Source organism: Bidens hawaiensis, unplaced genomic scaffold (genome assembly GCF_021521415.1).
Source record: "Bidens hawaiensis isolate Kalapana, Puna unplaced genomic scaffold, B.hawaiensis_p1.1 tig00019341_1, whole genome shotgun sequence".
NCBI classification, from domain to species: Eukaryota; Viridiplantae; Streptophyta; class Magnoliopsida; order Asterales; family Asteraceae; genus Bidens; species Bidens hawaiensis.
The window spans coordinates 457,657-469,572 of record NW_027492936.1 but is presented as its reverse complement, the minus strand read 5'-3'; the positions used below and the strand labels follow the sequence as shown (position 1 = coordinate 469,572).

At 34.4% G+C, this 11,916-nt stretch overlaps 1 protein-coding gene across 1 annotated transcript; it reads left to right on the top strand.

The window, feature by feature from the left end:
* Positions 1-8,782: 8,782 nt before the first annotated feature.
* On the top strand, positions 8,783-9,698 carry LOC143558160 (transcription factor MYB58-like). Its single transcript, XM_077047056.1, has 3 exons — positions 8,783-8,915; positions 9,013-9,142; positions 9,251-9,698. The coding sequence occupies exons 1-3, from the start codon at positions 8,783-8,785 to the stop codon at positions 9,642-9,644; spliced, it is 657 nt and encodes a 218-aa protein (XP_076903171.1). The 3' UTR covers positions 9,645-9,698.
* Positions 9,699-11,916: the final 2,218 nt, after the last annotated feature.

Here is an 11,916-nt window from a genome sequence, read left to right as displayed (position 1 = left end):
CCACTCATGGTTTGAGAAATCATCATAATATCAATTGTATGCAACATCGAATGAATTAAAATACACCTAACAATGATTACCAATCACCAATATTGTTCTTCACTCCCAACAATTCGTCCTCTCAAGTTTCTTGATCAAAAAGCACATGAAAAGGTCAGCCAAAACGGCCAATTAAAGCCAAATCAATCAGCTGTTACGAGCGGACCGTGGGCCACGGTCCAGGCCACGGTCCTGACCTTCTTCCACGGTACGGTGTAATCTGTCAGAATTTCTTCAGGTGAACCGTGGTCCACGGTCTGCACCGTGGGCCATGGTGGAGCTAGTTCAAGTTTCTTATTTTCTTCATAATTTCCTCGTTCTATCTCTGTTTCCTTCACCGTCTTCGCTTATGATCTTGTTGTTTCGTCCTTTTCCTCTTTAAACCTACAATCTCATGATATAGTGTAGTAATCCAAGTCCTTAAAATTAAACATAAACGCACATGATTTAACTGAAATTACTACATTTAAGGGTGGTTCCATGATCCACCCGTCAGCTTCCATATCTACATCCTCTTCTGTCTCAGTATCTTCCCCACCTTCAACAATTACATGTGCACTAACGGAGCATTTTTTTTAAATTTTCACTCCCTTCTCCCTTCTTCAATTCCGCCACATCACTAACTAGTTGATCCACTTGTGTAGACAACGCTTGAATAGTTTTGGCATGCACCTTATTACTGAGCTTTATGTATTGCAGATCCTTCTGAATTTCCTTCTGTAATTTCATTATCTCATTTCCCCCACTAGCACTTGAAGAACCCCTTTGATAATTACCCTACTGATAGTTTTGCTGGCAGTTTTGATAATACTAGTTACAGCTCATCTGCCCATTACCTTGAAAACTAGGGTTAATTTGATTATTCGGGTTCCCATAACTAAAGTTTGGGTGGTTCCTAAGCCCTGGGTTGTAAATATTTGAATTCATATTACCATAATACCTACTACCCCCTTGAACCTGATTCACCTCTTCATGCCTACCAACTATGCAGGGCAATTATCTACTATATGTTAACTCCCCACAATGCCCAAATACATCATACACCTGATTTTTTGACCCCTATTTCCTAAATGAGCTAACTGTTGTTCTACCCTAGTCAACCTATCATTCTCACCCAAACTACCCTCACTTACCGCTTTAATCGTTGGATGCCTCAACCACCTCTGGGACCGAGCTTTACTTTTTTATGTTACCGTTCTCCTTTCCAAATACTCCCAATGTACCTATTTATCGTTAGTACCAAAAGTTTCATTCGAGATGGAATCCAACCCATTGGCATCCTCAGATGTCAATCCCTCAGAAAAAGAGTTAATTAATTCCCCTAAACAAATACCATGATGAGGATAATTGCTTAACATTAATTGAAATCTAGTTAAAGCATCATGAAATAACTCACCTGGTAAATGCAAGAAATTTCTAATATTCTTTCGTGATTCGATAGTCCTCTGAGGTGTGTAAAATTCATCTAGGAACTGCTGCTGCTGCATGTCCAACCATGTCAGAATAGAGGTGGATGGTAGAGCTTGGAACCATATAAAAGCCTTGTATTCTAAGGTGAACTGGAATAGGACCAACTTAACATCATCTGTGTGGAATCCTTGCCCCCCAATGGTGTTTCACCTTGCATCATAAGACCCAAGATGCAAGTATGGTTCTTCAGTCGCCAACCCATGATACTTTGGTAAACTCTGAATAGACCACGACCTCTCCTCAAAAGACTGACCTGTTGCAATGGAATGACTATTGCAGATGGGTTATGAATAATGGCATACTTGAAGCGACTTTCAACCCCCCATATCGCACCTCTATCAAATGTCCGAGGAATTATGTCTTGTGGAATTGTTCGGTAACGTGTCTAGGCCGTAGGGGTGCATTTACTGGCTGATGTTGTTGAGGTAGGATTGTGGTATGGGTTGATATTGTGGATTTTGCGTAATTGGGGTTACATGGTTATTTGGGTATATTTGGTTTATGGGAAACGGTTGGTAATATTGTGGTTGATATTGTTAGCTAGTCGGTTATGTACCCTTGTTAACTAATGGTTCACCCAGTTATCCCCGTATCCAAATCCTTCAAACTCATCCTGAAATTCCTCTTGAACTACTCCCTCTTTAAAAATTGGTTATGCCTGTTGAGCTGGGGGTTGTTATTGTCAGGTTGATTGATCAAGTGGAACATCATCTGGGATGATTTTTACATATGGTGAAAGGTTTTGGGTAACAAGTTTCGGGTTAAGGTTTTGTATGTAGAATTGATTCTGGTTGGAGGTAAGACCTTCTTGTGCTCTTAAGTGTTCCAGACTAGGAAAGACTTGAATATTTGATGTTTGTGGTGGCAGGCTAGCTGGTTGGTTTACAGTGGGTGAAGTTTGGTCTGAAGTAACTGTTTTCAGCTGTTTTTCTGCCTTTCCTAAATTTTCCATCTAGCTGACTAGTGATTTAGGTGGTTCTGAAACTTTGGTTCGATGTAATACTTGGTTTTGGCGGGTTGTTTTTTTTTTCAATTTCTGGATCAAATAGTAATGGTGATGACTTTCCCAAATGTATTGTATGGTGCATGCAACGTAAAGGTTACTTGCACAAAACAAACAAGAAAAACGCGAAACCTGAACAAACTGAATAAAACTAAACTAGGTAGAAAAACAAATTCTTAAATTTTTGGGTTTTTTTATAAATTTAAAAAAATAACTAAAAGTTAGCACACATATTCCCCAGCAACGACGCCATTTTGATCGACATCGTTTGGTCGGTCAAAAATATGATGGAGAAAACTAGAAAAACAAGTGTTCATATTACAAACCCTACACCCAGAGAAGATCACGGGTGGTTTAGCCTCGCATGCTTATCATGGTATCTTCAAACTTTTTCACTCCAACTAACATGACAGAGTCGAAAATTCTAGCTGCTAGATGCATGTTTAAGTCCATAAATGGACTTATTTAGTTTGCACACCCTATTAGGATATTTAGGATCGACAAAACCTTCGGGCTGAACCATATGTGATCTTTAGAAAGGTGTCCATTAAGAAAATCAGTTTTGACATTCATTTGCCATATCTCGTAGTCATAGTATTCGGCCATGGCTAACAATATCATGATCGACTTGATTATAGCAACGGGCGAAAAGGTCTCATCATAGTAAATACCTTGGGTTTGAGCTTTCACAACTTGTCGTGCTTTACAGGTCTGTACATCTCTACCCATGTCAGTTTTTCTCTTGAAATCCACTTAATCATACTGCCCAGCATTTGGGGTAGCTCAACCAAGTCCCAGACTTGATTGTCACGCATAAATTGCATCTGGCACCCATGGCTTTGCCATTTCTCATATTCCAAATCTAATATAGCATATTTGTAGTTAGCATGTTCATCATTAAACTCAGCTACTAATAGGACTTCGATACCATCTAGATGCCATAGGTATCTATTAGGTTCTTTGCAAATCCTATTACTTCTGCGAACGCTTGTGCTTGTGTCTGATTTATTAGCAACATCAACTTGTTGATTAGAGGTTCCGACTTCCTCAGTGGTTATTTGTGGTTCTATAATTTCTTCAAGATCGACAATATTATTTCCAGTTCCTCGTTCGAGAATTTCTTTCTCAAGGAAGTAGCCCTTCCTTTTGATAGAAATCATATATGTATCATGATGGTAAAAATAATGTCCGCTATTATTGTAGTATTTGACAAAAAAAACCTTTACGCGTGAGGATCAAGCTTATCATCAGAATCATTGGTGACATATGCATCACTTTCCCCATACTCTTAGGTAAGAAATTTTGGGTTTAGACCCATGCCATATCTCATATGCGGTTTTGTTTACCTTCTTAGTCAGAGCCATATTGACAATGCGGGCGACGACCATAAAAGCAAAGCTCCAAAAGGAGTGAGGCAAGTTAGGTCTATACATCATCGATCAGACCATGTTTAGCAAGATTCGATTTCTTCTCTCGCTCATGCCATTATGCCGGGTTGTGCCGGGTGGAGTGAGCTGTGAAACAATTCCACGCTCGTTTAGATGACTAATGAATTCTGAGCTGAGATATTCTCCACCTCAATCTGATTGAAGTGTTTTAATCGTTTTATTGAGTTGGTTTTATACTTTGTTTGAACCTTTCAAAGTTTTATGCTTATGTTTCATAAGATAAACATAAGCATATCAACTGTGATCGTCAATAAAAGTAGCGAAGTATCTTTCATGATTTCTAGACATGGTTCTGAAGGACCACAAACATCAGTATGTGTGATTCCTAGCAGATCCTTGGCTCGTTCACTAACATGACTAAAGGAGTCCTTTCCGAGTTTGCCAGCTAAGCAAGATTCACAGTCGTTAAATGAGTCTGGCCCAGTGAGTTCAAGAATCCCTTCAGATTGGAGTCTCATAACTCGTGCCTTACTTATGTGGCCAAGTCGGCAACGCCATAGAAAAGTATCATTGATGCCACATCTAATACGTTTAGAAATATTATATACGTTATTCTCTGTATGAACATCAATCTTATTAATACCATTTTTAGGTTTAGCATCAAAATAAAAGAAATCATTCAAGGAGGCAGAAACAGCAATACCATTAAAAGCGTACTTAAATCCTTGTTCACTAAGTAATGAAATTGAGATAATGTTTCTGATCAAACCAGGTGCAAAAAAACAGTTATTTAAAGTAACTATAAGGCCATATTGGCATGCAAAACGTTATGTACCAGTTGCAAGAAATGAGACTCTCTTCCCATCACCAACAATGAGCTCCATGTCTTCTTGTTTTAGTTTCTTCCAGTTTTCAGGTTCCTACAAGACATTAATGATGTGGTGACCACATCCGGTATCAAATACCCATGTGTTGCTGGAAACAATGAAAAGTTCAATATCTTAAACAGAAATACCTTTAGCGGAGCCTTCACCATTGGCCCTATGCTTCATCAGCTCGGCTAGATAGTCGGTCCAGTTACGCCTCCAGTGCCCCCATCTTGTTGCATTTGAAGCACTGGCACTCTTCAGGAGGAAGCGGTGGTGTTTTTGCAACTTGTTTGTTAATGTTGGTGGCATGCTTGTCATCAATAGTAGCCTTCTTCTTGCCCTTGTTTTTATAACCCCGGTTATTGGGGCTATACTTCTTGACACCAGCAAATTTAACCATTAAAGAACTTGATTTGTTTTATTTGGAATATTCATCTCAGTCATCTTGAGTATCCCATGAAGCTTCGGCACTGTCTTCACCCAGTCATTCATATTAAAATTCATTACGAACTGGTCGTAGAAGCTGGGGAGAGCATTCAAGATGAAATCCGCTGCCAAATCATCCGACAAGGGATAATCAAGTTTGTTCAACTGGTCAATGTACCCTTTCATCTTCACAGTATGCACACTAACAGAGGATTCTTGTTCCATTTTATAGCTTAGAGCTGCTTCATGGTGTCATCACGCTCTTGTCGAGCTTGTTTCTAGAACATGCCCTTGAGTTGCTTAAGCATCTCATGGGCACAAATGTCATCCAAGTTCTTAGTGAGTTCAGAAGACATGGTGGATAACATAATGTAGGCTACCTCATTGGCATCCTCATTGTGCTTTTCAAGAGCTTTTCTAGCAGTAGTTGTACCGTTTTCAGGCTCATCCGGAACTGGTCCATCAAGAACGTAGAGCTTCTTTACCATTTTGAGAACAAGTCTCAAATTGCGGTTCCAATCGAGAAAGTTGGTGCCATTCAGCTTTTCTTTCTCAAGTATAGACTTGAGAGCGTGTGAGGAGTTGTTACAGAAAAGATATGTTAAATAAGCAAAGGTAGTGTAATTAGTCTTTTCGATGTTATATTCCTTTTATTAATGACCCAATTACTTGAATAGAATAGGAATTTTGAGAATTTGGCTTCCAGTTAGTAATAGCGGCTGTAGCACGCAACATTAGTAAGTGGTTAGGCAGACCGGCAACGTTTGCCAATTATGGATTGATGTGCTAAAAGTAGTTACTAATTTATTAACTAAATAAACGCTAATCTAGACACTAAGTAATAAATTCTAGACTCTTAACTTAACTAAAACTACTAATTAGCAAGTGAACCGGTCGACTCTAGTACAGCTAAGTAAGTCCGCATAGAGAACCCACGAGACTCTTTAAATTACGTAAAGTAGCTAATTAGACTCAACTAATACTGACACGACTATTTATTTGTATTTGTTTTAAGGGGAGATTTATTAAAATACTAAATTTAAACTATTATTAGAAACTAATTAAGAAAAACGAGTAAATTAAACGAAAGACAAGTCTGTTTATTTTAATCAAATGATAACGATAAAATAAATCCCAAATCAATCACAACGTCAACATAGGTTTATCATATGCCTAAGTAAATATTTTAATTAAGTTACATTATAATTAAGATGTGAATCTTAATAAATTTTTATAACATATTATAATAATAAATGTTACAACTATAGTTTTTTTTTAAATCGTGAATATCTTTATTATTTTGAATATAAACCATAATAAACACTTTAATTATGTACTAACCAACAGGTAAAACTAACATAACCTCAATTCGTTTTATTTGTATAAAAATAAAATTAATAAGTTAATATAATATTGAAATTATGTAAATAATTGATAAAAACGATATTCTTAGTTTCAATATCTTGAATGATTTTTGTAAAGCGAAAATAGTGAAATGGGATTGAAACAGATTTTTTGGTTTAACATTTTGAATGCTTTAATTAAGTAAATTGTCCTATAAGGCATTTTAAATTTAAAATATATTTAAATGTATAAAAAATATATAAATCAAGCCATAAAGTATACATTTCTGAAACATTTTGGATGAGATATGGAAGAAAATATTAAAAACTAAATATTGATATTCTTATTGCTAAAACCCTTTATACTACACAAAAATGTCATATAAATAAATGACAAATAGTTGATATAGTAAATCATTATACATATGGATTATAAATATAATGTTCAAGATATATATATATATATATATATATATATATATATATATATATATGCAATATTTATACAAAATGTTTGGAGAAAATTAAGAAAATACATATTTTCCTGAGTTCAAATGCATATGAGAAAGTTTTAAATCCAAATTTGAAACCAATCTTATGTAAAAAAAACTATGCATTGCTGTTCGAATCACAGTTTAAAAACAATTTGTAGTTTTCCATACAAATCCAAATTTTTCGACAATGATGTACCTTTATTTTCTTTAATTTGCAATTACCTATGACTTTTAAAAATTTATTTTAACAGGCATGCAACTTCAATTTTGAATTTTCTTATTTTATTATTTCATCATTAATGTTTATAAATGAGTTAGATAGGATTTACATTTAATTAAAATAATGAATCGCATAAGAGAAAATTTTAAATCCAAATTTGAAACCAATCTTATGTAAAAAATTATGCATTGCTGCTCGAATCACAGTTTAAAAACAATTTGTAGTTTACCATACAAATCCAAATCATTCGACAATGATGCATCTTTATTTTATTTAATTTGCAATTACCCGTGATTTTAAAAATTTATTTTAACAGGCCTGCAACTTCGGTTTTGATATTTCCTTATTTTATTATTTCACCGTTAATGTTAATGAATGAATCGGTTAGGATTTACATTTAATAAAAATACTGAGTTCATACATTAAAATGACTTAAAAGATAAGGATCATATATTGAAATTGGTTGAAAAAGGGTGAGGATGGCTAAGAGAGTGACAAGTGGCAAGAATAGGTAGTCTTTTATTAGAGTAGATAGATGAGAAAGGTGAGGGGAAATTTGTAAGAATTACCATGGTGTGACATGCATGTTTCACTTAATTAGAAGGTTATATTTATTACTCCCTCCATCCCACTAAAAGTGTCAATATTTTCTTTTTTGTTTGTCCCATTGCAAATGTTTACTTTTAAAATTTATTTGCAAATTTTCAAGTTTGTCCTTAAACACACACAACTAACACTAATAAACAATATTAATTGACCCAATTTTCAAGGACATTATTGTCATTTGATAAGCAAAAAAGGTAATTATTTAATCTACCTTGAACTTTATGTTTTTCAAACATTGACACTTTTAATGGGACGAATGGAGTATATAGTATAGAGTGTGTGTGTGTGTGTGTGAGTTCATCTTAGGGCCCATTTTTTTACTTGCACAGGGTCTACGAAGGCTAACGCGTTCTCAGGGACGGCCCTGATTATAAGAAATGCATCATTCTATGGATACTACATACACTGAATCCTTATACTTGTGATTTTAGCCCCAACTTGAGTGTTCACGGGGCTTCAAGCCCGTGGACACTCTTAACACATTTTATGTAATCACAACCTTCTCATGATTCGTTAGAGAGATAATGTCACGGTAACATCTAATAAGACGGACTTGAACGAGAAATAAGTCTCTCCTTCTTTACCCGATACTCACGAAGCATCTACCCAAAACCGGGAATTTGTTTCAACTGTTGAAACAAGCATGGTTAAGAATTTTTAATTTATTGACAATTCAATGATATTTTATATAATTCTTTTATTACTTAAAATCATTTTAAAAATCCAAAACTGCCAGAAGTTTGACAAAAAAAAAACCTCAACGCCCCAAAAGAACAATAAATGATCAGTGTCATAAGTCAAAATCCCAATGTTGACTTGGCCCTATATATATGGATTACAATTAGATGATATTAAGTATATATAAGTGTAGTTGGTGATGATATCTAAATTAGCTAGTGTGTTGAGAGGCTAATTATTGAAAAGATGGTGAAGGCATCATGGTATGACAAAAATGGAATAAAGAAAGGTGCGTGGAGTGAAGATGAAGACGACAAGTTAAGAACATACATCCAGAGATATGGCCATTGGAACTGGAGTTTACTCCCAAAGTTTGCTGGTATATATATATATTATTATATGCACATGCATGTCCAATAATCACTTAATATCCTAGTTACATCTGTTAATATTGTTCTTTAATGTTTTCTGTTTAGGTGTGTCCAGATGTGGTAAAAGTTGTAGGTTGAGATGGATGAATTATCTCCGTCCAAACATGAAACATGGTAATTTTTCAAAGCAAGAAGATGATCTGGTTATTGATTTACATAACAAGCTAGGCAACAAGTATGTTCAAATAACCTTTTAATCGTTCTCCTTATTTATATATATATGTGCATAACACAAACACTTAAAATTATGTTTCTAATAGAAATTTGGTCTTTTTATGGACAGATGGTCTACTATGGCTGCAAAGTTACCGGGAAGAAGTGACAATGAGATAAAAAACCGTTGGAACACACATTTGAAGAAACGAGTTCAGGGTGACCAAAGTGTCTTTGGAAGTGAACATGTTGGAACCGTTGACCCCGATGTTCATCAGGCTAACCTTAAAGAAAATCTTGTCAAAGAAGCATGTGGCTCGAGTCAACGAACACTAGACGATGAAAGAGCGTTTGGTGATTTCTGGACCGAGCCCTTTGTAACATATGATGATATCAGGCCATCAGGCGATAACTTCTTGTCACCTTTTAATTTTGTCAAAGATTTCATTTCTGAATCTTTTTCCCAAGATATATGGTCAACGTTGGATATTTATGTAGAAGACAATATGGAGTTCATGAAGTGAGTGCCTGGCTCATTTATTTGTGTATTATTAATGAAAGGGCTTGCAGTCTAGAATATTGTAGTAAAGGTATACCGTGTACTTTCAAAGTGATTAAGAGTTGAGTTACTGGTGGATATTAGCGTAAATTTAAGATTATATTTAATGGGTGTATGATTTAGTTGTCAACACTTGTGTGTTATTAAATATATATGTACATGTTGAGATTAAAATAAGTGTTATAATGAGAAAATCCACTAAACTCTTTTTGAATCCGGTGTAATATACTCATGTTTTTATGACGACCCACCAATGTATTGAGCTTAATTATAAACATTCGTATCATATAATATTGTCCGTTGGTCAGGATTGTTCGTTTTACTTGTAGGAACCCGTTCATAAAATATACTATAAAAATGGAAATTTTATTAACAATAATCCATATTACAATACACGAACAAGAAATGAAAAATTACAATACATAAACTAGATTACAAAAAGATTTGAAAGAAATAACAATACGAGAAACAAGATGACTAAGGCACGCGTAAAACACGTTTCCCTTAAAACAGATTTTTGAGCCACCCAGGTGAACCCGTCTGTCTCCCTGGGTACAACAGCCTAAGCAGATTGTACTGTCAGGATTAGCCAAACACCTGAACTATACCTGAAACAAGAGCGCGCAAGATCGAAAAGTTGGGAAATACTTTTGGTTGTGTGTGAGATTGCATGAACAATTTTTCTCTCTACTAAATCCAAGGCCTATGGTAATATATATACATGAGTCATGTCCCAACCAAAAGCCTTGAGTTAATACACCATTAACTCTAAGTGTTAAGTTGAATTTGAATGCAATACTTATGAGGCTTTAATAATTCAAGTAACTCTTGCAACTTATTGATTTCCATTCATATAATTACATTTAGTAATAATAATTATATTACAATAATTATTACACTAAATTTCCAACATTACTTACAAGAAGCTCACATGTTTGTTTTTGTTTTATCATATGAATGGTGGTTGTCTGCTAACAAATATTGTTCGCTTATCATCACGAGCTTACACATTTGTTTTTTGGAGACTTTTCATGATATCACTCATTTTGCTTATCCAAAACCAATGTACCTAATATGCTTTGGTAATATTTGAGTTCGGATATTTCTTAAGAAACCAACGTCTCTTGTGTTTGTGTTTATGATGTGTAAATTGTAATTTACTTAGGGAGTGAGTCAGTTATAATATTGTAAGTTTGGACATTTTTGACTCCTTGCTAGTGCTGTATTTTTATTTTTAATAATGATATTATGTGATATAAAAGTGAAAGATTTTAAGATAGATAAATGACTAACTAAATACTTTTTCGTTTTAAAAAAATAAAAAATAATTAATTTTTCTTTAATTATAAATCTTTTGAAGGGGCAGGCTCCGAATGCTTGACTATATTGAGTGATTGACTTGGAAAAATAAATTCAAAATCACAAAGATAGAATAATGGCTTGACTCCAAAATCTCAAAAAGTCCTTCTCAATAATTCTTTCATTTTACTATAAAAATTGGATAAAATTTCATATCTAAATCAATCTCTTTCGAAATAAATACTTTAACCACTTGTTAAATAGTGTTCTTAAACAATCAAGAACACAGCTTATAAATATACCTTTTATGTTATATGAGCAAGTGTATAAAGATGATAATGATAGAAAATTATATATATAAACACAATAATAAATTACTTTAAAAATCTTTCTTGTTTATCATTCGTTATTATAGATTAACTAGCTTTATGCTTCTATTACGAAGTTTTTTTTCTTTACATGTCATTTATAATATTATTGTGAATATATCTTTTTGTTTTAATTTAATTTATTGTAAGGAAGTTTGTAATATCCTTGACCCTATTTTGATTCATTTATGTTTGGTTATCCTTATTTTTTTATGAAACATTAAATGAATTATATGCTTAATGTTTTATATTTGTTTTTTTTGTGTTCATTTAAGTGTGTGTTGTAAAACTCGGCCTAGGCGACTGAGTACTTGGCGTCTAAGCGCTCCTCGGCACTTCACTGCACTGCTTTTTTTCTCCAAGGTCAAAAAGCTCGAAATCGGACCTGGGCGGTCCAACTCGGACCTAGGCGGCTCTACTCGGTCTAGGCGGTCCAACTCGGTCTTTACAAAATTTTGTCTTTTATTTAAAAAAAAACAATTTTTCTAAGAGCTGACCACTGCTTTTTTTCCTTTTCACTCTAAGACGCAACCTAATTTCAGTTTTAAACTCGCAACCACCATTGTTATC